At 44.2% G+C, this 27,980-nt stretch overlaps 1 protein-coding gene across 3 annotated transcripts in view; it reads left to right on the top strand.

Moving 5' to 3' along the window:
• The window catches only part of ADCY5 (adenylate cyclase 5), a 206,368-nt gene extending 179,880 nt beyond the window's left edge, over positions 1–26,488 (top strand). For 2 of the 3 annotated variants that reach the window (XM_021397476.1, XM_021397478.1), the window contains exons 10-21: positions 1,150–1,294; positions 2,506–2,603; positions 5,419–5,506; positions 11,330–11,446; positions 12,339–12,503; positions 14,447–14,622; positions 18,092–18,118; positions 18,710–18,842; positions 20,870–21,133; positions 21,483–21,687; positions 22,441–22,565; positions 23,906–26,488. In XM_021397476.1, the coding sequence (XP_021253151.1) occupies positions 1,150–1,294; positions 2,506–2,603; positions 5,419–5,506; positions 11,330–11,446; positions 12,339–12,503; positions 14,447–14,622; positions 18,092–18,118; positions 18,710–18,842; positions 20,870–21,133; positions 21,483–21,687; positions 22,441–22,565; positions 23,906–24,034 (1,672 nt within the window). In that variant the 3' untranslated portion in view covers positions 24,035–26,488. The remainder of the gene's footprint in view (positions 1–1,149; positions 1,295–2,505; positions 2,604–5,418; positions 5,507–11,329; positions 11,447–12,338; positions 12,504–14,446; positions 14,623–18,091; positions 18,119–18,709; positions 18,843–20,869; positions 21,134–21,482; positions 21,688–22,440; positions 22,566–23,905) is intronic. The other variant, XM_021397477.1, reaches the window with a different exon arrangement.

The following is a 27,980-nucleotide window of genomic DNA, read 5'->3' as shown; positions in this document are numbered from 1 at the left end:
TATAAACAGGAGGGGGATCGATTGTTTGTGAGGGTGGATAGCGATAGGACAAGGGGGAATGGTTTTAACCTGAGACAGGGGAGATTTAGGTTAGATATTAGGAGGAAGTTTTTCACACAGAGGGTGGTGACGCACTGGAACAGGTTGCCCAGGGAGGCTGTGGATGCCCCGTCCCTGGAGGCATTCAAGGCCAGACTGGACGTGGCTCTGGGCAGCCTGGTCTAGTGGTTGGCGATCCTGCACTTGGCAGGGGGGTTGAGACTCGATGATCTTTGAGGTCCTTTTCAACCCAGGCCATTCTATGATTCTATGATTCTTCTTCCTAGCTTAAGTGAATTAAGTAAATATCTTGTAAACAGGAATTTTTGTCTGCTTATCTTACTCATAAGAACTGTGTGAGGGAAGCAGTTGGGAGTCGGACCACATTTTTTCCCCAGGTTTGTTCTGTAAACAGTTTTTTTTCTCAATAATGGAGAACTGTTCAAGTTCAGAAATTTTTACAGGCATCATAAAATCATTACATTTGGAAAAGACCTCTAAGATCATCTATAGTCCAACCACCTACCTACCACCAAAACTGCCCACTGAACCATGTCCTTAAGTACTACATCTGTCCTTTCCTTTAACACCTTGAGGGACAATGACTCTACCACTTCCCCGGGCAACCTGTTCCAATGCCAACTGCTTTTTCTGCAAAGAAATTCTTAGTAATATCCAACTTGAAATATCCAACATTGTTATAGATGTGATTATTGGGAAGCAGTGAATATGGCTGGTTACATAGATCATAGATAGGACAGCAGGGAAATGCAGGAACGGCTGAGTCCAAGGACTAGTGGAGGGAAACTACAGCCTAGTTGTGAGGATGAAGTACAGTAAAGAGACTCCAAAGCAAGAAAACAGCTCCCTGATGGAGGTCGTGTAGAAAAAAAAGGTGAATAAATGAAATCCTTTCACTGGCGGACTGTCAGTGAGCAGTACAGCTGGTATAATTTTCCTCTCAGCTCATAATCCGTTTTCCAGCTCAAAGGTGTCATAAGCAAAATGCCATTAACCTACAGTATGTTATAGAGTGAGATGATAACGTGGTGAAGAAGGGGCAATTATCTTATCCTCTTATGTTCCTTTTTTTTTTCCCCACATCCTCAGGAATACACAGGAAAGTATGAACCCAGAAGATGAAGTGGATGAGTTTCTGGGCCGGGCCATTGATGCCAGAAGTATCGATCGATTACGCTCTGAGCATGTGCGCAAGTTTCTCTTAACATTCAGGGAGCCTGACCTGGAGAAAAAGGTAATGCCTTGCCACCCAGGGAGCCATAAGTGCTGCTAAGGTTCATTAGGGTGGAATTTACGCTCTCTTTCTCTTTGGGAAGCCCTTTTAAGCAACAATTAGAGTTCTCTCTCGCACAGATTTGGGAGAGCAGACTCAGGACTCCTGAACAGCTGATAGTTTTCAAATATCTTTGTGTTGTGAGGCAAAGATCTTTTCAATTTCTCTGTCTATTAAATAGAGACAGAATCTTCTCTGTGGACTGTAACATTAAATGCAGTTAAGTCCAGTTACAATTAAGGGTACCACGTGAGCTACTGTTTTTAATTGCCCAAAGAAATTCCAAGTTATATTTTTCCTTTCTTTTCTTCATCCAAGCACGGATCCTTGGGATACTTGAGCAGTTTCCATGTTAAGCTCACCATTTAATGGATAAAGCTTCAGAAATTAAGTTAGCACCATTTATTTCATTTTATGTAGAGATACTCTTTCAATGACAAGAATTGCAACCTACTGCAAAAGCGGACTTTTGCAGGATTTATAGCTATTCAGTGAATCTGCGTGGGATCAAGTAAAAGCACAAGCATGTAATTTACCTCCATTCCTTCTCTTCAATTTTATAGCTGAAAGCCGCTAAGGAAATTAGCGGTTCACCTGTTCCGAGCACCTTTCATTTCATGGTTCAAACACTGAGACCGTCTGTACTGAGAACCGTGCTTCAAGCTAAATAAAGCATCTTTGGGAATCGGATGCAGCTCCCATGTGACTGATATGTTGACAAGTAGTTGGAATGAGTGACTGTGTGAAAACCACAGCATCCTCGCACTATCGTTAGAGTGAGCCAAGCTGTCTGCACAAAAAAACCCAAGGTTTTATCATTAGCAACATTCATCACTGTTGGAGGAAGCTTCCCAGGGAAGAAGTTCATGTCTGATGGTAGTGACCTAGTATCCCAGTCCCTAGTATCCCCATTTCTCTTCCTGTGATGCAAGGACCAGGGCTTTGAGCCCTCTTTCCATCCAGCTGAATGAATTTGTTCCCTGGTCTTTGGAACCCTGTAAGGATTCAAACCCTTACAGCTTGCTTAGGGAGCAGGGGAGTTTGTGGTGCTGGTCTTTTCCTACTGACAGTTCTTTCCAAGAACCTAAATGGAAGCCAAGAAAAAAGTGTTTGTTGTGTGAAGGCAGCAGCCAATTTTCCCACTAACGTAACACTGTTTGCTTTTTTTGCAGTACTCCAAGCAGGTGGATGACAGGTTCGGAGCCTACGTGGCTTGTGCCTCCCTAGTCTTCCTCTTCATCTGCTTTGTTCAAATCATAATCGTGCCACAGTGAGTATCTTATCACCCCTCTGCTTCCATCTGCTCCTCCCCCCCATATTCTGGCCTACATTTCTTTGTTGTTTTTTTCTTAAGAAGTCAGAGCACCAAGGGGAAAGAAAAATCCTTAAATAATTCATTCGCAAGTCATGTGTGGTGCTTATTGTTTTTCACTCATTCCTAGTGCTTATTAAACTTCCTCACTGGCATGTGAGTCTTTTCCTTTTGCCTGTGCGATTTCTCTTACCATGTATCTCCACCTTATGAAATTCGATTCAGCATGTTTATAAGGCTGTGGAAAACAAATATCACTAAGCTGGAAGCTCACTGTGCCTACTGAGGCATAGTGTGCATTCACAGCATGAGGCTAGTCCGTCCCCTTACCTAAATGCAGTAGAACAGAGAGGTGAAAAACCCATCACAGCCTCACTGCTCAGAGTGCTGAGGTCTCAGGGTCTGCTTCACAGGTGAGGTTTAACCTCTTGTGCATTTATTCTTCTGGATTCAGAGCAGCAATGCAAGAAGAAAGAAAGTACAGAGGGCTACACATGCCTAAGCTTTGATAGCTCACCCAGGGTTTAAAGGATGCAGTCATTTCTTTCCCCAGGCAAGAGAGGGACTGAAGTGGAATAAGCTCCTCTGGGCTGTGGTGCACAGAGATTTTGAACCACTGCAGTGTGTTCCTGCATCTGAAAGGCACAGTGTAACTCTCTGGATCTTTTCCAGCAGTGAGCTCTGCAGACATGGTATTTCTTCTCGAAGAGTTCATGAAAAAATCCCTTGAAATTAAAACATGTTGGTATTTCCTGTGCTCTCATTTAGTAACAATAATATATCATTCACTGAACACTGCTGTGTTGGAAATAAATTTGGAGTTAGTCATTTTTAATCTGAAGAACAAGATCTCAGAAGCTCTAACAATGCTCCAAATTCATCTTCATTACGAGAAGACCAAAAATTTTTAAAGAGAGTTCCAGTGCTATTGTTTGTCATTACAACTGCTTCTACGTCTGTTCACACTGCGCTTCTTTTCAGAGTAGAGATTGGTTTGTACCATTCAGAGGAGATATTTGGAAGGTCATAGAAATAGCGCGTGGTCTGTTGTTTAAGGTCATTCGCTCTCCCAGGCAAGAGGACATTCACTTCTGCTCACAGAAATATCAGATCAGCGAAATAACATCAGTGCAAATGCACTGTGTAAACAGACAGATCCGCTTGGGGAAACGAGAGGTTCAAAACTGAAATCAGATAGATCCTAGCAATTACCACACTGTAGCTAATGGCCAAAATATTCTTAGAGAGCTTGGCCTCACTTACTAATGGCTGACACTTTGGATCTGCTGACTGGATATTACCGCTTTGAGCTCTCACGTGCAGAGGCTCTCTACCAGGCTTTGTGGTTCTCATCAAACTCCCTAAGCAGCCACTGAGCTGTCTCCATAAAACCCAGTTTAACATTTAAATGACAGCTTGACAGTTTCTGATCTGCATCAACCATATGGCAGACTCTTTTGTATTACAGGAGCCAATCCCCTTATGGCAGCGTGGTATAAATGTCACGCTGCTCCATCCCCTTCCACATGGCCTGGAAGGGTGTGGTTAGCATTTTTGGTAAGTTTTTAAGCATCCTTAGGTAGCCTGGTCGGTCTAAAAGATAATTTGATTTGAATTAAAATAAAATTTCATGGTTTAGCTGCAGATCAGATATACTTTCCCACAACTTTTGGGTTGTTTTTCCTGATATTTCAATTGCATAACTTCGGTCTTCTGTTGAAGGTAACAGTTAAGCAGCAAACCAAAACCACAGGTGTCTATGTGTCACCATCAGAGCTTCATCAAAGACACAGTGTGGAATTTGAGTCTGACACTGGAGACAAAATGGCAGTGGTAACTTATGATGATAAAGAGGAATAGCTTTAATGAATTTAACAAAGGCTCAAACAGTGAATTAGCAAGTACGATTATCCTAATAGTCATGAGAGAACACAGAGACCAGATGGCTTTGGTGTGGTTAGCCTTAATGTCACGTTGCAAGAGTACTTCCTTTAAATTATGAACAAGGTGAACTCCTGGGAGGGAGCTTGTCCTTTCATACTGAGACCAATCACTGCGAAATTGTTGTTGAATATCTTCATGATCAAAACACATCAAAAATGCATAGTACAAAGTTGGCCCTGAGGTCCTGTTTGTACTTCAAAGTTGAGAGGAACAGAGAAAGCAGAGGAACATCTCAAGCTGACCAAGCTGAAGTTGTTATCCCCATCTTTGTGCTATGGTTGCTTCTGTTCCATACACAGGACAAAGCTCAGATGTGGCAGGGCTGTCCCCACTGAGCTTTTGCCTTGTGCGTTCCCTCAGCAAAGCACCAGGTTTCCCAGCTCTACCTGGGGCACAGCTAAGAGGGTTTCATCAGCTTAACACACAATGTGCCTCCCCTGCGGCTTTCACAAGCACTCAGCTGCACTGCAGTGCACAGCACGCTTTCCTTCCTGGGGTCTTCAGCTCGCAGCCAGCGGGGCTGACCCTCTGTAACAAATTGTTCCATCACCTCCTCGAGCACAGGAGATACTTCTCAGTCCCTCTGCTGTCACCCTGGCAGGAAGGTGATTGCTATAAAAGATGCAGTGTTCTCTGCGCTGCAGCCTGTGTGAGTAATTCAAATAGGGCAGCCTATCTGTTGGTATTCAAGGCACCTTGCATCTCCTACTGCTATCCTAATTGGAAAGCCTGTGCAGTGTGTCATAGCTTGTACAAATGTCACAGTCTAGAGATCAGAGCTGTAGCTTTCTATATGGTATGCATTAAAAATAAATCTCCTTGCTTTCAGCTCTACATTTATGCTGGGTTTTTACCTGACCTGTTTCCTGATCTTGACCACAGTGGTGTTTGTTTCCATCATTTACTCCTGTGTAAAGGTAAGCAATGTGTTTTCTTTGTAGAGTCCTTTGCTGAAGCTAACTGGATCAGTAACTTGTTTCTTCAGCTAACAGAGCATGTTTTGTTAGCCATCCTGTCCACACTGTGTGATAAGGGTTACAGAAAAGGCTTTGATAGGACAGAACGAATGGCAAGCAGATGTTAGGGTTGGCATCTCTTTAGCTCAGCAAGCAGTAATCACTCTGTGGATCTGCATGTCTATTAAGTCCCCACTCTCTCTGCAGGCACTCTCATATTGATATACGAAGAACGCGTTTCCCAATGTGGAACAAAACACTGATCACTCGTTTCCTCCCTGCAAACTTCCTGCAGAGCAGCCTGTGCACTGTCCCCTGCTGCATGTGCGTGTTTGGATAGGCAGATAATCAGAAGCGAAATATCATCAAGGAAAAATGTCCTGGGGGGAAGTAAAAGCCATAAACATATATAACTTTATCAGCCATTCTCAGATGAGTATACAGAGTTCTTTCTTGCAACTGTTTCTGATAAGCAGAGAAATTTGTGTGAAATCTGAAGTCATACTAATTATTCTTGGTGTTTTGTGGTAAAATGGCAGTCAGTGTTTTGGAAGGGTGATATGCTCTTCTTTTTCACTCAAAGGTATTTGTATTAAAATGCTTATGCTAGTTGGCTTTATATGCTGTTTTGGGGATCTTTCCATTCTAGCAGGGTCTGAACCTGAAAATCATACAGATTTAGGCACCTCAGTCCAAGCTCAGCTTTGTTACTCAGAGCTTAGGAGAAAATAGCTCAGGAGCATTAATTTTTCTGCAGAAGACAGTTAGGTAATGGATTATGTCAGGCAGATGATTTACCTCCCTCCTAATCTTCTCCGTGCCATTTTCAACAGCTGAAGTTGGGAGCTCAGCAGACTTACACCTTTCACCTCTTTTTGGTTTTTGAAAGCTAGATCTGGAGAATCAAGCTTTGCCTCTCCCTTAACAGGAGTTATAAACTGTTCCCAATGAATGCCTTAGATTAAACTTGAATTTAACAACTCATGGGGCTTGCCTTGGGCTCATGAGATTTCTAAAGGGAGCCAAGTGCAGCATCCCATTGGTCCTGCTTGTTCACCAGCAATGAGATGTATAAGTCAGAGATAACAGTGCTAATGGGACTACTTGTGTCCCTTGAGCTGAGAAATGGTACACTCAGAACTCTAAAGGATTCGAGCTCGTTGACTTGCCACCAGATGGATTTCAAAGCACGTGGTTGTTTGTCAGCCACTGGCTTTTACAAGCTTCCATGTACAAATGGCAAAACTCACGTCTTCTGACATCATTCAAAGGCTTTGTTTTTTATTTGGGGACTTTTTGATTTGTTTATTATTAGTGATCTGAATGATTAATTTAAAAGGCACATGGCATTCTTCAGTCCTTGTGACCCTCAGAGGATGTTCAGTCTTGCTTTCTTTGCCTTGACCTTCCAAGTTCCTGTAAATGAGGTCTGTTTGGTGGTGCCTGCAACTGGTTCTAGGCTGCCTTTGCCTCAGTGGACAGGCCCTGGAAACACAAGACACCACAGAGGATTCAGACTAACATCAGAATTTAATGGGATTTTATGAAGTATTTCCAAAAGTGTGTTTTCAGCATTCTGCCCCAGACCCACGAGGTACTTACGTATAACATTCATTGAGGCCAGTGTCTTACATGTAGATATTGCACACACTAAAAACGTAGAGCCTTCTGGCTCCAGAAGCATTTTGATTACCCCTTTTTATTGCCTCAGCTCACAACATCTGATTATGAGACGACTTGTTTAGGGACAGGTACTTCCTGCTGTATGGTTGGCTTGCCAGCTACCTGTCTGATGGCAGCAGCTCCCAGCAACTGCTGCTTTCTTTTGTCATTAAAGATTTTGGTGTTTCAAGTCAGAATGTTTTAATCAATGTGTTTAGCTGGCCTTTGGTTAAGGGGTATTACTTTATTACTGTGTTGCACATGGCTCCGAGGAGCCCTTTTACCAATACACAGAAGTGAGGGAGGCACTTTTACAGACCCTTTGGAGGAAATTTTAAGACACAGAGTTGTCAGCATTGTTTGTTTTGTTTCACACTTGGGTGTGGGATAGGAAAGCATGTATTTTACATACCAGTGGTTAATTCCACACAAAGTTGGAAAGCAGGTGTCCACCCCAGGATACCAGTGTAAGCATAACTTTTGCCTGTTTGCTGTACTGTTACATGATAAGTGTCTCTTTTCCTTCCTTCCCTGTTTTGGCCCCTCCGTCTCTGGCTTTGAGAGTGGCCAGCAGGCTCTTTCAGGACAACTTGATCATCTTTTATTTTCTTTTGCTGTCATTATTATCTTCTACTATAAAATTCTCTACGGACTACAAGTTGATCCTGGACCTGCCAATGCAGCCAGTTTGGCTTTCCAAGTTCCTTCAGCTGCAATAAACAAGAGAGTTCCAGTTCTTCACTTTGATACTCCACGAAGACTTGGCCACCGTGAGATGGTGTTCCTTCCCCATAGAGTCTAAGGTCATGGGAACTGTGGTCCCCTCACAAATACTCCACTGTCAGACATCTGTTTTGCTACTAACTTACCAAGTTTGTGTTTCTTCTTAAAATCCTTAACTCCTGGTATCTAAACTGCTGTGTGAAATTTAACTTCTTAACTTCGTTCTGGGAGCATGTGTGGGAAAAATTTCAAGTTAGCCTTTACTCTCAAGAAACAGGATTTTGAGACTGTACCATGCATAGGTACAGCTTGCCTGCTTGTTTCTCTGCCTCCTGAGACTGGGCTAGAAGCTCCTTTCTATTTTATTTTTTCTTCTTCTCAGGCAAAGGAAGAAGTACCTCTGAAAATTGTACTTTTTTATAGACTAATAAATCTCTGTGAAATAAGTTACATAAATGGACTTACAACATCAAGTTGCCTGGAGATATTGTCTTTTACTCCAGAATCGTCTTAATGTACTTCAAAATGTCTCAAAGGCTTTTATTACAAATTGAAAACTCGGAACTTAAAGACTTCCTATTTTTTTGTCGTCTCACAACACAGCAGCAATTATCTAAGTGGTTTTCCATGTCCACAATATATCTTAAGAAGACAGAAAGGAGAAATATTACCCTCCTGTCTGCAATCAACTGTTACTGTTAAAGTACAGTTTTTATTTATTGTATTTTATTTTATCTACTTTTTGTTATGCAAATGAATGGATGACGTGGATCATTTTCAGTATAGCACTAGTACTTATTGCTTTTTCCATTCGGACTTTCACCTGGACCACAGTGCCCTACTTTCCCCTTCTGTATTCACATTCACAGTGGGCACGGTGGTGATGGGTTGACGATTGAACTGGATGATCTTAGTGATCTTTTTTTCCAACCTTAATGATTCTGTAATGCTGTGATTCTATGATTGAGTACCTGCATGCTTTCAGAGACTCTCTTGAGGAAGCTTACATCTTTCAGCAGTGTTTACGCATTTCAGTGCAGAATGAACTGGAATTGACTGGATAGCCCAGTTTCCTTTTTCCCATTGGGGTTATTTTTCTTGACACAGGTATTTTAAGAGAGATAACAAGTGGCCTCAAGCTTGTCTGGCAACCCAAATGGTGAATCTAGGCTGCCCAAATCGCAGAGTTAGATCCTTTAGCCCAGTTTCTTAGGAGATGCACGTACACTCCTGGACATGCCATTTCATCAGGCCCTCCCCTGTCCTGTCCTTCACTCAGGCATGATTTGAGGTATTAAGAGGATTAGAGGATGCTGGACAATGCAAACCAGTGGGCTAACTACCAACAGTGAACAGATTTTCACTGTACTGTAACATCTTGATAGTCCTGCTTCTTTTACAAGGACAGAAGGGATTTTATTTTGTTGGAGTTATCCACTTTTCTTTATATTTTTTTTTCTTTTGGGGGGTTGTTATACCCCTGACTTTTGGCTACTTTTATGGAAGGAACATTGCTAGAGCAGAGCTGACCTGCCAGAGCTGGGACAGGTCCCCCATTTCTGCCACAGAGGTCTTCCAAGCCTCAAGTATTACTGGTCACCATATCTGCCTCTGTAAAATGAGAGGTTTTACAAGTGCAGAGTGTTCCTGAAGGCTGTTCCTAAGGCAGAGGCCGCTCAGATGTGCGGTACAGCTGTGCTGCTGTGCTTTCCATTGCAATCCTAACCTCCTATGGCTTCTGGCATTTGTTACCTTCTCAGGACTTTTTCCAGCTGCACTTGTTTACTGACCTAAGGTTTTCCCTATTTTGCAAAGGAGAACAAAGATTCATACAAAAAAAAAAAAAAACCAAAAAAAACCATGTTTTCGTTAAACTTTAAGTGTCTTTCACTGATAGCTTTGCTTGATTCCTCAGGCTTGGTTCAAAGTCAGGCTTTTTTGGGTATTGCTGGCAGCAGAGGCTTGAGCCAAGATTCGCAGCAAAGCACTCCCAAGCTTTACCTAGGTGCCTGATTTGCCAAAGATCGCAGAAGGAGATCATACAGTTCCCCAGACAGACACTGGCCCTCTCCTCCCTCCTGGAGAAAACTCTCGCCATGTTGGCCTCTCTTTTCCTCCTGTGAAAGTCACCAGCAAATCAATGCTTCAGTTGCCTCGTAATTACGTTGTAGGGTCGCTGTGTGGGAAGCTATGCACTGACAAATCGTTGCATCTCTATAGATGTAAGAGTGAAGGATAAAAGGGAGAAGCAGGACTTTTAATAGAAACATTAGTCATAGTTAAATTGCAGTGCCATGTCGCTGTGCCGCTAGCTTCTTTGTGTCGCTAAAAATACCCTCTGGTGGCTTGGTTATTCATGCAGCACGCGGGTACAGAGAGTTGGATTCTGGAAAACTTTGGCAGTCCTCAGCAGAGTCCCCAGAGCAGTGGCCCAGAGGGGGCAGGCACTGCGGGGCTGGTGCTCCCAGTCACAGGGTGATGGGGGATCTGCTGCGCCCATCTCTCGCTGTTCCAGCCTTGAGCGTGCTCTGGATTGGTGGTGTTGGATAAAGAGAATGGGAAGGGAAAGGGTTTGTTTCAGTGTCTTCCGAACTTCTCTGGTCTTGCACTGATGCAGTGTGAGGAGGTCTGGCTGATGCAGAGGTGTGACCCCTGCAGCACAGCACTCATCAGGTTTTCACACAGACTGTTTCTTCCTAGGATGCAACACGGCACCTGGAAACCAAGAGTGCTCCAGGTGTATGGCTAAAAGGCAACTAGAAAAAATCTTCCAGCTTTGATAACAGCGAATCTCTGGGACGGCCTGTTTAGGGAAGCGTAGGGATTGCTTTTGGCAGAGGTTATTTTTAGCCCCCTGTCTGTGCTGCAGATGAGCCGAGGCCGGCTGGTTTCTGCAGCCAGGGTGGAACAGAGCACAGGGCTGGCCAGGGCTTCTTAACTGCGTTTCTGAAATGGCACCAGAATGTGCTGCGGTATTGCTTCTTGATCAAAGGGATATAACACTTCTTTTTTTTTTTTTTTCATTTCTGCTGGGGGTTGGGTCCAACGATTTGAAAGCTCCAGCTCCTTGTTACTTCAGTTACAGGTGGCTTGCAGTTTGCTTCTCCCAGCAGGATGAGGGCAACCCTGTGAACACTGCTATCGCAGCTCACAAACTGAGATCAGGCAGAACGTTCCCACTGCGAAGGAATAAGCAAATTCCACCACAAGTCCGTCACGTTCCTGCCTGCCTTTGTCCCAGAGCTGTCGTCCCCAGCAGCCGTTCTCTGACCCCTGTGCAGCATCCCCACAGACACCGCACTGAAGGATGTGGGCAGCTCAAATGCAAGGCGCAATTTGTAAAATAAGCAATGATTTCATATGTTTATTTAGTCGTTTTTTTTTTTCTCCCACATCCAGCTTTTCCCAGCACCACTCCAGACTCTTTCTAAGAAGATTGTACAGTCCAGGACCAATAGCACCTTAGTCGGAGTCTTTGCCATTATCCTGGTTTTTCTATCTGCCTTTGTCAACATGGTACGTGCATCGATTCCCTCAGCCCACTCAGTTCTTTGTGGTGTTCTTATTGGTGCTCTGCAGCATCGTGACCCTTACTTACCACCACAGGCTTTAACGTAATCCTGCCTAATGCTCACAGCTTCTGAGGTCAGACCCCTTTTGCTTTCCAGGCACAGAAAGGAAATGGGAGGCAGACAGCTGCATGCCGATAGCCCGTTGTGTGCCCAGCACTCACTTAATGCCCGTGTTCTTTCCTGATTCTGTAAGCGCTTCTGCTACAAGTCCACCAAGCCTGACACGTATCCCAGCACGAAGGGCCAGCACGAGGCCCGTGCGTCATGTAACTCCCACAGCAGTGAGTGGGACTGAAGTGCTGCGTGGGCTTTGCGCTGGCCGTCTGCACGGTGCCAAATCTTGCTCCGGGTGTAGTAATCGCTTACCAGGGGCTGTAAAGACTTTGCTTTAAGTTGCACTTTTGGGACTGGGCTGGTTTTGCTTCACATGCAACCACCTTTGCTGATTTCAGGCTTGGAGGGAGACTGGCTGTTCTCTAGGACCCTGAAGGTGCTAGTTCCTCACTTGTACAAACGGCTTCAAGGCTGAATGTATTTAGAGGAACCACTTTAATATTCTATCCCCTACATACATCTACTTCAATTTTTAAGAAAGGAAGAAAACTAGAGAGGGCCCTGGCAGAGAGCCTTCTTATGGCTCTCTGCTTTCACTTACAGCCTCAGCTGAGGCAGTACTGACTTGCCTATGCAGTAAAACACAGCCTGGTGATTTAATTTTGTACATCGCTTAATTCCCTTGCTGGAGCCATTTTCAAGGGCTTCTTTAATTGTTACGAACTATTTGCTTTTTGTCTTCCTTGTCTATGCCTGCCAGTTTAATACCATCTTTTTTTCAGTTCATGTGCAGCACTGTGGATCTTGCCAGCTGCATGGCTGCAGAATACAACATCACTCCTGACCGGGTGGACATATGCCTTATCAGCAACCTGACTTCCAACTACAGCCTGGGCACGTTGCAGGGATTCTGTGACAGTCCTTTGCCCAACTGCAACTTTCCAGAGGTATTGCTTGAAATAAATGGGTTGCAGAGTTTGATCTGAGAAGGGGGAATAAAACTGTGTGATAAATCTCAGTGATTCAGAGGAAAGGAGGTTGCTCCTGCGTGATCTTACAGGGCCAGCACAGGCTACTGCCCACAAATTTGGGTGTCTGAGGTTGTTGCCGTGAGTCCACATTCATGTTTAAGTTCCCTCAGGGCTGAATAATTGGTAAGCTTTTATGATTGTTTCCAATGGCAAAAAGCAAATACCTTTTACACAGTGGTAGAATACTTTTCCAAGAAAATTACCCTTCTGCTTAGCTATTTGGGATCTTTCTATGAGTTTTTAGGTCACAACCATTGTGTATGTTGTCTACTGGAAATGGAAAAGGAAGGGGAAAAGATCTTTCGAGGATTTCGGATTTTATGTCGTGTCACCTGGGTTTATGGGGATCTTTTTCAGATTTATGGCTGATCTATAACCATACAGATGTGCAAGATGCTACTGATATCCCTGGTGTCCTACTGAACTACTTTCCATTTAATCTAATGGAAATATTGTCCTGGTCTGATTCAGTGAGGTCTTTCAACCCTGCCAAGGCTCCTAGTGTGTCCCCAGAAAGACCCAGCAGCAAAATCTGGCACAATGGAGAACTGCAAACAGTCTGCGCCCATCAGAAGGTGGTGAGGAGTGATGACAGCTCAGGACAGGGATGTTTCTAAGCAATGGGGAGCAGCCATTGTGCATTGCAGAGAGTGCTGTCACCACCTTGAGCCCCTGCTGCTCAGTGGGCTAAGGAGGGAGGAGGCCCTCCCCTGTGCTCTGCAGGGTAGATGCTGGATCTGGTGCTGCTGTTGCCTGTTGCTCCCAGCGTGCTTTCAGGGGGTGGTGGGATCCTACCCCTCAGCCACAAGGAACATCCACCCATTTTCTGGAAACTGAGGAGGCAATTAACAAGCTGTAAAGTGATTTTCTCAAATTGAATATGTCAGCAATGAACTATTAATAAGTGAGCTCAGAACATAAGCATATTTATTCTTCAAATAGGGCTTGCTTTTAACTTTACGAACGGATGGATTGCCTCAGACCTCTGATACAGTCTGATACACTCTGTGTGGACGGAGCGGAAGCTTAAAGCCTCACAGATTCGATACCTGGAAGGTGCTGAGATGGATAACATGCCTCTCTTGGTTTTACATCTATACTAACTTTCCCAGGAGCCGTACACTGAGCTCACAACCTGCAACCACATTTGAAAGCACTGGCATGCTAAACATTCAGCTGTCAGAATGGCAGAAGTTCGTACCCTGGTGACTGCTAAAGCAAGGGGTGGCAGGGGGCTCTGCTCCCACACATACACATGTGTTGTTCCTGCAATATCTGGTAGAGAAAATGATCGTGGTGTTGGGTGTTGGTAGAAGCGTGTCCAGCCTGTACCTTGCCAGTGGGTTCAGTGTGTCACATCAGCAGGGTAATGCTTTCCAGTTGGCCTCAAGCGGATGTCTAAGTAAGTCCTGGCAGTGTGAATTCTTGATACCCTTGGTCTCATGCAATGTGCAAATACTTGATTTCAAGACCAGAATTTTACTTAAAGTAAAAAAAACAGGAAGTATTCCAGCATAACTGGATGATGCTTTCTGCTAATTTAACAACCATGTCCGGGGTGAGCCTGCACCACAGCTTTTGGGTCTATAGCGGTGAGCCCTGTGCCTCTGGAGCGTAAAACAAATCATGTCCAAAGAAGAACACTGTATTTGTCGTCAGTTCAGATTTAACATTTAAATCCCCTGCAATGTTGGAGGATCCCACAAGCAGAACCCAGTTTACGTGTTCATTCAGCTCAACCACACGATTCCCAATCCCTTTCTTATCCCTCTGTTTAGTTTCCTTTGTTTTCAAATTTGATTTATCCTGCTGACATTCATTTCTCTTCTGTTTTTTTTCCCCTTTTTGTCTTTATACAGTACTTTACCTACAGTGTCTTATTGAGTCTCCTGGCCTGCTCTGTGTTCCTTCAGATCAGCTGTATTGGAAAACTGATCCTTATGTTAATCATTGAATTTATATATGTTCTCATTGTGGAAGTGCCAGGGGTGAACCTTTTTGACAATGCAGATCTCCTGGTTACAGCTAACACCTAGTAAGTGCCTTTCACTTATGAAATCTTCGCCTAATTTCTTTCAGCCACTGATTTCAGTGTAGCATTAGATGGATGGGAGTGCCAAAGCCATGGTGCAGGCAAGGGAAGTGCATGGCAGCAGGGAAGGTATGGCTGTAAATTAAAGGCACTCCACCTCTTCAGAGCTGGGGATCGCAGTTCCCTTTAAGAACTTTTCAATCTGGAATTTGGCTAATGAACTGCCTATTAATAACAAAGTAGAACTGCGATCAGAGTGGATCTGTGTTATTTTTCTTCCAGAAATGGGGAGCTGCAGTTAGTCATTCTCACGTCTTCTGATAATACGCTCTCAGTATAGAAATGCCTTTTCTCAAAAAGAAAAACATCTCCAGCAGATTTGAGGTGGCTCAGGGATGTGCTAATGAACCAGCGCGATATTTAGACATCTGGTGTGTCACAGCCGGGTTGGGGTGGCATCATGTGGTGTCTGACATTTGGCTAGTGATCTCCTTACGGCTGCTATTGGCCACGTGCTCACATCACCGTGGTCTCACCGTGACCCCAGCTGAGGGACCGAGACTGGTCGGGAGTAGCCAGTTGCCTTTTTGCTTACAGAAGGTAGATTGACTTCACCAGATCACACATTAATCACGGTTGCAAACTCCATCCAGTGACGGGGTTGCCCCTCTCCTGAAGGTCAGGTCAGGGAGGTAATTGAGGCACATTCATAAACTCACCCTCCTCCACAGCTTTGGAGTTACATTGTTTTGTTAACTACTTGTTTTGATTACTTCCCCTTGTGGGCAACAGTTGTGCTTGAGCGTGGGTAGAACATGAAGTCATGACTTAAATCACAGCAAAGAACATTTGCATAGGCACTGAGAAGCTCTTTAATGGTAAAGATCTGGTAAGGACAGAGATAACTCAGGAGGGAAATTTTAACATTTCCAACCAACACTGACGGTTTCAAGGACAGATTAGGTGAAACATCAGTCAGGGATTATAGCTATGATTGCTCCAGTCTTGAGACAGGAGGGCGACTGAGAATATACCTGTGCTCCTGTGTTGTTTCGTACGTTAAAAAGTAGCTTGTGTTAATTGCTCACATTTCTTGAAACTCGTTAAACCCTACAAGCTGGATGTGCCTGGTTACTTCTTCCTTTACATAAATATTCCATGACTTTTACCTTTCCTGTGTAGCCCTTAATAATTAATGGAGGTATGACTTTTACATCCACTGGCAGTAATCACTTCAATTATTTTGTTAATTCGAACAAATAAAATCACGTAGGATGCCCCTTGGAGCTTTCTGTAAGGGTATGGGGAGAATGAGGTTTCCCCTCCTTTTTGCAGATGGTGTGCAGTCCAGCAGTGGAAGCTGTTTCGCATTTTCTAACAGAATTAGAGAAACAAAAGCATTTTATATCCCAAATATCATTTCATTCTTCTAAGTCAAGCACTAAGTGAAATTAGAGCACTCAGAAGTATAATTTACGTCATTCCGCAATCAAAATGTCAGTAATAAAGTGGAGAAGGTTAGCAGGTTTTCCCAGAAATAACTTTCCGTGGTGCTGTATAATCTCTCATTAAATTGTATTTGTTTTGTCCTGAGAGCTCCAAGGGCAGCTACTTAGTGCCTCAAAGCCTGGCAGTCCTTTTGTGCCTTTGGGGAGTGGGAGCCCCGCATGTGATTCAGAGATGGACCTTATTGTCCAGCTGATAGTAAAAAAAAAAACCATGACCTAATAATGCTACCTTAATTGGATGCCCGTTGTAGCTCCATAATTACTGTCTGCTCTGCAGCCATTATCGGGCTCTGACTAATTAGAAGTGATGCAGATGTCGCTTCACACTTCTGTGTACAAAGCAACCAGCATGCAAGCAACTGAAAAGCTGACTGTGGCACGTTGGGATTTGCTCGTCCTGACTGCAGTGCCACAGCAGCACGGTGACACGTGAAGTACAACTGGATGCACAGAGCTACTGTTTATTGGGTTACCTTTTCCCTATGCAGGAGATTAAAATAATGCACTGGATTTTAAGGTGCGACGGGCCCATGTGAGCTCGTTTGCTGCATTCCATAGTCTGCAATACTGCTGAGGATTTTAGAGCAAGGGTAACACCCACAGTGAGCTGCAGCCCCAGCACAGAGTGTCAGATCTGCCACAGCCTGGTCATAAGACTGAGAGATAATGAGGGCAGCCAGTCATCCCTGACCAGGCAGTGATTTAGGGGAGCCGGGGAACTATGCTGCATGCAGCAAGCATCTCCAGCTCCAACTGGATCCATCCTGCAGTGTGGGAGTCGCTGGCCCCAGGGCTGGGTACCCAGCCCGACACAACCTGGGCTTCATTGCATGGTCAGCGCTGGAGCTGGCCAAGGGAAAACGTCTGTGCAAGGCAGCACAGGTTGCAGAGTCCACATCAGAAGGAATTCCATGCTCAGAGCTGCAGAAAATATCTTGGAACAAACAAGGTTAGAGAGTAGCTATGCTTTTATTTTTTAATTTTATGCCTAGTTTGGCTCCCTGGGTGTTTTCAGTTCTGGTCATTTCTAGCTCTGACTCGGTAGCATGAGCAAGCTGCAGACTGACACACCTGGACAAATGTGAGATTCTCAGGTGAAGATGTATCCCATTAGCAGCCTGCAAATCTCTAAGTGCATCAACGTCACTACAGACAGGATGAGCAAATCCAGTGCTTGCTTGCTTTCCATATAAACAGTATTTTAAAAGATACTTATACTGGTTCTCAGCCACCCACGCTTGAGAAGAAACCAGCAGCATTAAGCAATCAGTCAGTCAGGAACTCAGCCGGCTACTAGCTACCAGAAAGCTCTTCCCCATCGTTTCACTGTAAGAAAAGCCCACCCTCCATCTTCAGCAGCTCTGCTTCATAGGAGCCCTTTGCATGCCAAGCACAGTGAGTAGCGACAGCGATCTGCGTGAGGGTTTTTGTGGTGCTCCCACGTGCAGTACATGTAGCTGTACATGTAGCTGTAGCTGTACAGCATAGCAGACGAGCACCTTGCAAAAGTGAGTAGCAATAGGGGTAAAGGGGTTAGGGCTGTCTCTGTGTTAGAATGCACGGGGAAGAAGGTAGCTATCTCTCACGAGCTATTCACCCAAAGCATCTTTAAATCGATGTTTTCTGCCTGACCTAATGAAGCAGTGACAGATGCACAAGCATTTGCTAAATATCCCACACTGACATTAAACTCCCAAGTGATTCTCTGACTCTGAAGGCTCCTTAGGTGTTTTAACCACGTTAACCATGTGGCACCATCACTCTGGATCTCTGAGCATAGCTCGGACAACAACCTTTTTCCTCCCCTCATCTTTTTGTGGTTGACTTCTTTAAAAGGGCTACAGCCCCGCTCAGCGTCAGCTGTGCCACACTGCAGAGGTTCTGTTGCATTATGGAGAGGGGCGGGTGCCGGAGGCAGCAAACCACTCCACTAACCTTGTCTGTGTGTGTTTCTTTTTTTCCAGCATGTCAACAAATTCAACGTTACCATGGTGAGTCGCTTTGGCATCCCATATTCTTACGGGTTTTGTCAGTAGGCATTTTCTGTTCCCAAGGTGCAGTATCAGCACATTGTCTTCCCAGTGGTGCCTGGTGCTTGTATATGCACCACTGTGCTCTGGGGCAACGCAGTACAAATACCCTAAATGCATTGAGTATTGCCCTTTTATCTCAACTGATGCTCCCTGAGCACCCTCTTCCCTGTGAGAACTTGCCTTATAGAGCACCTCATAGATCTTACATGGAGTTACAAACTAAACTAATGCTTTTCAGTCTTGCTGAGCGTAGCAGTGGCTGAGCACGTATGGCTGCTCTCTTAAAAATGACTTTTAGGTTGATGTTAACCCTTGTTAGGAAGTTGGAGTGAATTTCTAATTTCAAAGTCCTGCTTTAGAAACCAGCACCCGTAGTTCAAAGTCCTGAGTTTTTTTTCAGGTATTGCTCTCCTTTGGGCTCCAAGGGGAAGGAAAAATGCCCTTTCTTCAGAGCTTGGTTAACCCTAAAGTGAGAACCGGGGAGTGTGGCCGAGCTGTGCCCCTCCACACTGAGAATAACCTGGCAATCCTGCTCTTTGTTGGCCGCAGCTCTCCAGCGATGACACGTGTTGCACTGAAGATCGTCACCCCTGTCATCATTACAGTCTTTGTCCTGGCGCTGTACTTGCATGCCCAGCAAGTGGAATCCACTGCAAGGCTTGATTTCCTCTGGAAACTCCAGGTTAGTGGGTATCGCTGCGTTGGAGGAATCCCAGAGTCTTCGGTGTTAGTATAAAACTGCTGAGTTATTCACAAGTTTTGGAATGTTATAAAATGCCTTTGAATTTAAGCTGAATCTGACGTATAACTGGGCATACTAGTACATTCCTTTCTTCTTTTCACTTTGCATTCTGAGTGCTTCTCATCTTGGATATTTACTTCAACCCTCTGTTTCCTTGTAAATGCACTTGGGATGGTCCCTGCCATAGAAGATCATAGATATGAAGATCTAGGTTAACAAACTCAGGCACCTGAGCATGTCACTGTTGCAGGAACCTGTAATAAAACAAAATCTGTAAACATAAGCAGCTCTTATTCACTGCTAATGTATTTCCCATAGTTCAGCTTCAGTTTGTTGTGTTCAGGTGTGAAGGATTCATGGCTGCATTTTCATTCACTGCCTTCTTAAGCAGTGGAACTGGCTCAATATCCAGGCTCCATTAGCTGCTAGGCGGCGGTACTGGATGACCAACATGCTACTGCCAGGGCCTTGCTTTGCTCCTGTCCCTGCGTTTGTGGTTAATATTTTTACTATGTGTGCCCATGAGTCACGTTAGGGTGTCCTGCATGATTCTCAAGCAAGCAGAACACATCTCAGCTCTGCCCATGGCTCACAGCTGGAGGAACACAGGTCTTCTACAGATTTGTTTACCTTCTGGACAGTAGAACATCAGTCTGATAATAGGTCTCAGTGTTTTTTGTAGGAAGCACTGAGGAAGAAGCAATTAATTAAGGCTCCTTAGGAAGCAGATAAACATTGTTATCCTCATTTATAAATGGTAAAATAACAGAAGAGATGAGCTGACTTGGCTGTTTCAGGTCTGGGCATACTGTTTCCCTGGGCAGAGCCAAATGTTTTCCTTGTTCTGGCTGGACATACCTTCTAAAACGTCCTTCTTTGCTTAACCCCATTTCCAGTTTCAAACATCTTGTTTTAGAAACCAGAAAAGTTGTAGAGTGCTCTGCAGCTACTGCTTGTCCCTTTGCCAACATGTGGCAGAGGGATGTTGGAAAGGTAATCCCTTCTATATGATGGCTGATATGGGTGGCTATGCTGTGTTATGATGGAGTGCAAAAGTGCCAGGAGATTCTGCCTTCTTTTTGACTCCAGCTCTCCAGCAATGGCAAAAGTCATCGGGAAAAAAAGAATTTAAAGAAAAGCTGTTTCAAAGGGCTGTCCATTGTTAGGAGAATTTTGACTGCGGCTTCTGCTGAAGCCGAGCAAGTGGTGCACAGGATGGCTCTGGGATGCCCATGAGCTGAGCTGCTCAGCGTGTCCCCTTGACTTGTGCAGTCTGCAGTTGTTGCCTGACCCTGTTTTTGTCCATGGGTCTTTGCTCGGAAATATTCAAAATAGCAAAAAGTAAAACAAGGGGGAAAATATTGCTGCTATCAGGTAGAGGAGGAGAGAGAAGTAAACACCTCTACGTGTTTACCTACAAACTTGAAACAATGACTCAAGGTAATGCTAGTACTGGGCAAGTCTGTAAACACAAGAGCTATTGCATCCTTCCAGAAGCTCTAGTTCCAACTGAACGTTAACTTCAAATCCACATCTGCTAGAGCAAAAATAAGGCAGCCCCTTCTCCTCATGGTCCCCTTTGCCCAGGTGTTCCCCTTCTGCCACCGCAGCCGTGGGCTTTACAAGCTGGTGAAAAACCCGCTTCAGCCTGTCAATCCAACCTGTTTCATGGGCCCCACTGTAACTGTATGTTATGACTATCATAGTACCCCATAAAACTTGTGGAAAAGGAGGGAACATGTACTCAGCTTGGTGAAAAGCCCTTTGGCTTTTATATACGTGTGCACAGAGACACACAATCTTCCACTGCAAAACGTGTGATCCTGCATCGCTCTGCCTCTGCCTTCCTTTGCCATTCCCCGCTTTCTTCTATTTCTGTCCTCCCTGCAAGTTCGTGTTCAGCTTTTTTCTTTCCTTCAGAGCAGTTGCCAAAAGATAAGCGTGTCACTCTCGCCCTCCTAAACTAGGCCACTGAAGAGAAAGAAGAAATGGAGGAGCTGCAGGCCTATAACAGACGCCTCCTCCACAACATTTTGCCGAAGGATGTGGCAGCCCATTTCTTGGCTCAGGAGCGGCGAAATGATGAACTGTACTACCAGTCCTGCGAGTGCGTGGCTGTCATGTTCGCCTCCATAAGCAACTTCTCTGAGTTTTATGTGGAACTGGAGGCCAACAATGAGGGGGTGGAGTGTCTGAGGCTGCTCAATGAGATCATTGCCGATTTTGATGAAGTAAGTCACAGAAAATTTGTGTTGCTAGAGAAAACTGAATCGATGAGTTCATTTATTTGGGCTTTGCTGAGCTTATGAAGGAAGGTGGCTTATTGAATCCTCGTGTCATGTTTCATTTCTCGTCACTCTAGAAGTCTTTAGTTCTTTTTCTTTCAGATGAAAATCCCTTTCCTTCCCGTGTCTCTCCTCTGAATGACTAATCCCTTTTCCTTCTCTAATTTGAGTAATGGAGACTCCGTCCAGCACTTTGTAGTGCTTGTACCAAGGGAGGGCACTTGGCAAGGACATTGCCAGCATATATGCATTTGACAAGCTTATTCAGTTCCCTTGCAATTCTCTCGTGTAACAGATAATAAGTGAAGACCAATTTCGGCAGCTGGAGAAGATCAAAACCATTGGCAGTACGTATATGGCTGCGTCAGGCCTCAATGACTCCACTTACGACAAGGAAGGGAAGACACATATCAAAGCTCTGGCTGATTTCGCCATGAGGTTAATGGACCAAATGAAATATATTAATGAACATTCATTCAACAACTTCCAGATGAAGATAGGTAATGTCACTGCATTTATGGGATTAAGTATCAGTAGTTGTCATTCTGAGCTGGGGATCTTACAGAGAGAAAAAAACATAGACATTACCTTAGCTGCGCAGGGATGTTGATTGTTCTGTACCCAGTGACAGGAAAATAACAGTCTGCCTGCTTTGGCCTCTGTGAAATGTCAGAGCAGGGCAGTTAAGGCTGAGATGTTATTACCAAAGCTCCCTGGAGAACCAGGAGCAGTCGAGCAACAGAGCTCTGTGCAGAGAATCTGTTATCACAGCGTGGTCACACATGGTGGTTCTGCTTGGGCTCATTTCACCTGCAATGTGCTCTCCTGCCCACACTCCCAGTGGTGCCAGGCTCTGCCATTCAACAGCTGATATTGGACATTGGAATAAAAAGAGACAGGAAAGGAGATTAAAGAGTGAGGATGCCAAGTGTTCCGGAAGGCTTTCGGGCTGCCGCGGTGCCCATCTCGCAGCTGCCCAGCATCGCAGTGGCTGTGTGCTGATGTCCAGTTAGCTTGGCAGCTGGATGGCAAATAACCCTTATCCCATTGTCTGGCACTGGAAAATAGCCGTGGACCAAGCAGCTGATCAAAGAAGCCAACTTTTCTTTAAAATTTCTTTTCCTGTAGCTGGCCACAGTTTTTTATGTCAGGGTAAAACACAACTAGAACTGACGAACTTCATAATTTTCTTGTTGCCTGAAAAATAACTTGCCTCAAGCTTCATATGTGATGCATTTCTCCCCTACTTCTAGGCCTCAATATTGGTCCAGTGGTAGCTGGGGTGATAGGGGCACGTAAGCCCCAGTATGACATATGGGGAAACACGGTGAATGTAGCCAGCAGAATGGACAGCACAGGGGTGCCTGACAGGATTCAGGTAAGGCACTCACTGGAAAACTCATCTATACTGCCTGTGTCACTTACCGCTTTTGAAACCTAATCAGAATTGGAGTTTTTGTTTTATTTTATTTGTTTATGTCATATATTTACTTACACAGCACTGAGAGAAAAGCAAATGAGGGAATGCCAGCAGTAGCATCAAGTTATGCCTTTTAATTTTGACCAATGTGACGACCTTGGGTCAAACACTTGCAAAGTAGTTCTGAGTGGAAGTGTTGAGCTGAGTTTCCTTCCTGCTGTGATGCCCGTCCACTCGTGCTGGTGGCTGTGCTGTGGGACTGCACACAAGTGTGGACTGTTTGGTTTTCCAAGGACTCAAGTCCCAGAGGTATTTGCCTCTGTCACTTCTCGGTTCCCAGTGCCATCCACATTGTGAGGCGAGCAGGGAGCCAGGCATCACTGGAATGGGAATAACAACCTGGAGAGTGAGGGCAGTTAAACTGGTTAATGGCATCCTGAATCAATCAGTCAGTGACCTTCCCAGTGATTCAATTCACTCTCCTGCTTTTGCTGAGCCAATGCCCACACTTACAGATTGTCGTTCCCTAGGAAAATATGGAAGAGCTGTAAAAAAATTGAGTAACTGATGTAAAATCCAAGAGGGAAAGCCATGCTGTCTCTTTCCAACTAAGCTGTCAGATAACTACATCAGTATTTATCCAACACCCTTTAAACTGTCCCACGAAGCAGTCCCCAAACAATTTTCATTCAAGTTAAGCAAAACAGCACAGCAGCGTTACAGCAGGAGAAAGGCAGGTGTTTGAAGCTACTTGAAGGATGAGAACAGACAAAGTAAGAAAGGATTTGCCATCAAGCAGATAGGAAGTAATTAATTAACAGGAATTTGCTGCTGTTTTTATGGTGCTTGCTTGACAATGAAGTTAATGTTCATGTGATGAGTTAATGTTTATGTGATGTTCAAGTGATGGGTCTGTCCCTGGGGCTAAAAACCTCAAGTGCTTTGAGTTACAGATTTCAAAATCTCGGGGTGAGGTTAGTTAAGGTGCCTGACAGGATTTTGCAAATTACACTTTGAGCCCTAGCTGGTAACTGAGAGCAGCAATATACCTAAAAGTTCTGGCTTGGAAAGTGTGGCTCTCTCCAACTCGTGTACCTGCGTGGCTTCTGTAGTTGCTCAGTTTCTAAAGGCTGCGTTTGTTCTGCAACTTTTCATAACCCCTCAGTGACTGATACATTAAGTCAACTTAGAAACAAAACGACCCTACTTTAAAGTTACCTGTTGATTACTCCAAAAGCAAACAAACAGGCTGTGTGGAAAGCACCACGCGCATTCGTTAACGCTCGTTTATTCCGCAGGTAACCACAGACATGTACCAGGTTTTAGCAGCCAACAACTATCAGCTGGAATACCGAGGGGTCATTAAGGTCAAAGGCAAAGGAGAAATGACCACCTACTTCCTAAATGAGGGGCCTCCAATTAGTTAGCACCAACTGCAGCATCGCTCAAAGACGGAATCTGCATTACAGAAGATTGTGAATTGGAGAAGAATCACTTTTCGGCAGCGAATCTAAAACGCAACGCAGTTGAAATTTCACACAGTGACTCTAGAGCTGGTATCAGCAAACTCTTTGGCCACCTGTCCCAAAAGGCAATGGGGAGAAACCACCTCGGATTTGCTCCTGGCCGAGTGCTAAACCGACCAAAGATGTGTACTACAGCATTCACAGATAAGAGGTGAATTTGGAGTTTTTACAAAGGCTGCTACCGCAGGATGATCTAAGAAGCTATTTAAGTATTTATTGACGCAACACAACATTTACTTGGTTGAAGGAATGTATGATTCACGACAAAGCATTATTTTGGAATGGATTTGCACTCCCATAATGTTTCCATCCCATACTGCCAGCTATTTGAAGTGTACCACTGTGCTTTTATTAGCTGTTTTGAATGGGCTTTCAAAATTGACACCCACTGTTGCAACACAAAAAGGCCTTTTAGAATGGCGTCCTTAATGTTTTAGTGTGAAAAGACATTTTAGCCCTGGCCTTCTTTTCTCCCTTCTTTTACATGGCTCAATGACTGCTCTTCTGAGCGGGGCTGGCACATCTAACGAGGGGGAAGATCAAGATCAAGAAAGAAGGTTCTACAAACATATTTATTAAGAAGTCTTCTGTGCTCATCCTTGGTATATATCAGTTTACATGGGAAAGACTAGATGTAAACAAGAGACGCTTTGTGGGAGAGAACTCCCCTGAAATTTGTTGTGGGTTTTTTTTTTTTTTTTGTATTTTTTATTTTGTAATATTGAAAACATGGAGATCTAACAAATACCAAATTCTATATTTTGTAAATTATATATAAAAATTAGAAGGCAGGCTGTCCACACCAAGGTGTGTTGGGAGGTGTATATAACCCGTTAGACTTGTGTAATTTTTTGTGCATAATACTCTGACCACAGACTTGGCAGTTTTCAGATTATCACTATACAATCAAACAACAACAGGTGAGGTTCCGGGCTGAATCAGATGCATTTTAAAAAGGAAAAATCCAGAAAAACCTGCAATCCCAAAGAAGAGGAAAAAAAAACCCAACAAGGTACAATAGTTCAATGCAGCATTCACACAGAGGGTGGCATCTTAACAAATGGAAACAGGACTTACTTATGAGCTTTAGCTAATGAGATGGTATCTGTCAAGCATGTTAAAAAGCTCTAAGCAAATCTTCTAATTAATTGTAACAGGAGCTCTTATGAGAAAAAAAAAAACCTATCTGAACTTTTATTTGAAAAAAAGCATTTTTCAGAGATGGATTAATAGAATCATGATGACATGAGAATCGTCTGGTGTTATAACTGCCATTTGACATTACAAAGAACTATGCACTGCAGCATAGAGTTGACTTTCCTGTAGTAAGCACTTATTTCAACTGTCACATATTTTCCATTTTCAGAGGTTATTTAGCTGATCTTCAAAAAGAGGTTTTGATGGCAAATGTGTGTATGAGACGAGTGACCTTAAATACAGTGCCATTGATATTGTGTTGGACATCTTTATCTCTAGTGGGGGTTTATGAATAGTTCACTGTTACCATTTATGTACCTTTTCTAGCTACGAAAGAAGAATCCCTTGATATTTTATTAAAAAAAGCAAAGAATTTTAAAAAGTTATATTTTTTATATTCTACGAGGGGCGAGTTTTGATATTGAATTTGGCTAGCGCTAAAAGTGGCTCCACTCTTTTGACGTTTAATAAAGTTCTTTTCCACTCTTCTCAGGGCAGAATTATTGTAGTACTAACAGCTTAATGGTTGCACTGTGGTGGTAATTTATTTTTTCCTACTTGACAACAAGAATAAGTAAAAATCCATGGGTCTTTCTTAATTAAGTTGCCATATTGCTAAGCATAATCCCAGCATTAAGCCATTTAAGTGTGAGCTTAAATGGCATTGCCCCTTTCCTTCCCCCTTCCACTAGGAAACATCTCTGAAAAGTATAGTATATTGACTTCTGTAAAACTGCCAAGTCTGCCCTTGTACTATACTTTTGCTCCTTGACATCCCTCCTGGTTCGCGGAGTACTTAAGTTGCATCACGCCATTACGCATTTCTTCCCCCACCCCTCCGCCTTCCACCCCCTGGATTCCCTCACTGAGCTCCATTACCTCCGTGCCATACACTCATTTTTAGGTTTGCTTTCTGCTTTACGAACGTCTGCAGTCGTCTTAACTTTCGATTCATCTTACGAGGTCGTGTTGTCAATGAAATTTCAAGTCCCCAGTATCTCTAGCTGTGATTGTTGACAGTGTGTCATGATCATTTCAAGGGGTATTCACACACTCTTTACTCTGGATCTTGCAAAAATGGATACAGTTATGATTTCCCATGGAAATTGAAATCTATTTAAGTAATTTAACTATATTAAACACTGTTTCACTGGTAAAGCGTGTCTGTTTTATTTTAGATGCTGGCTAGTGAAGAGATCAGGTGGCACAGATCAGCAGCCAGTTCTCAGCTACCGAGGGATGACTGGGCCACACCAGCACTGCACAGCACCCACTTACAGCACCCCAATCCCTGCCTGCACAGGGAGCATCCCGACTCCCCTCTAGCGCAGGGATGCTGTGTACACACTTACCTTGAGCCGTTCGTCCTGGGAGAGCTGACACATCCTCAAGGCAGCACTATGAAGAGCTGATTAAAAAAGAAAGCATCTTTTAAGAAGTAGATCGCAGTTTCCAAAGAGTTCTCCAGATAACTCCATATTTGTCCTCACAAAGACACCTTAAAGGAGGCAGCCACCTGGGCAATGCAGCCCTTGCAGGCTTCCTGGGTAAAAGATGCTGCTGGATTGCTCACACTAAGCACCACACTTCCTTAACTACACCAATCCCCAGCAGCCTGAGGTGTAACTGGGAAAAAAAAGGCTCCGTCTTCACACTGACTTTTTCAGTTCAGAGTATTTTATACAGGAAGGTAAGAATGGAACAACTTCAACTCCGTTCCTTGTTAGGAGGGATTTCATGTATGCACTGAGACTATAACTGCATTAGGAAGAAGGCATAAAGTTCTTAAAAGACAGGCTTAAAAAACAGCCCTCAGGAGGGTGCTGGGGAGTTGCCTCATGCTTTGTGTGTTTCCCTACATGCTCATAAAGCAGCATTCGTTCACAAGGGTGGATTTCGACAGGACAAGGGGGAATGGCTTTAAACTGAGACAGGGGAGATGTAGGTTGGATATTAGGAGGAAGTTTTTTAAACTTCCTCGCGCTGGAACAGGTTGCCCAGGGAGGTTGTGGATGCCCTGTCCCTGGAGGTATTCAAGGCCAGGCTGGATGTGGCTCTGGGCAGCCTGGTCTAGTGGTTGGCAACTCTGCACACAGCAGGGGGGTTGAAACTCGATGATCTTTGAGGTCCTTTTCAACCCAGGCCATTCTATCATTCTATGATCTCAGGATGTTACCTGACATATGCCACTTTTGGGCCTAGCTGGACAAGGGTATTCCCACAGGCAGGGAAACCAGTCTTGTGCCCTCTCATTTAAGTTGAGGATCGCTGCCTACGCCATCTGTTTTCCCTCAGTGCATTATTTTCCACCCAAAAACAATTTTGATGAGGTTTGTTACACGTGTGTCCTGTGCTGCCAGCGTGCCTGGACCCCATCTTGGTACGTTGCGTTACTTGGGAATAACCTGCAGCCAAAAACACTGCCCAGAGGGAAATAATTGGTGTCTGCTGACCTTCCTGCCTGCCTCTGAAAACACTGTCACTTCTAGTTTGAACTTATGGGGAGAAGGGGAGCCTTCAAAATTGTCTTAGCACATCTGCCAGCTAACCCAAAAGCCGTGTTTCAATTGAGGGGAGGCAGAGAGCTCGCTCGGGATGCAGTCTGACAGAATCAGTTTAGCTGATTTAAGCTAAAACCAAACCAAAACAA

Source organism: Numida meleagris, chromosome 5 (genome assembly GCF_002078875.1).
Source record: "Numida meleagris isolate 19003 breed g44 Domestic line chromosome 5, NumMel1.0, whole genome shotgun sequence".
Taxonomy (NCBI): Eukaryota; Metazoa; Chordata; class Aves; order Galliformes; family Numididae; genus Numida; species Numida meleagris.
The sequence above is the reverse complement of the archived record's forward strand: the minus strand, read 5'-3'. Positions and strand labels throughout refer to the sequence as shown.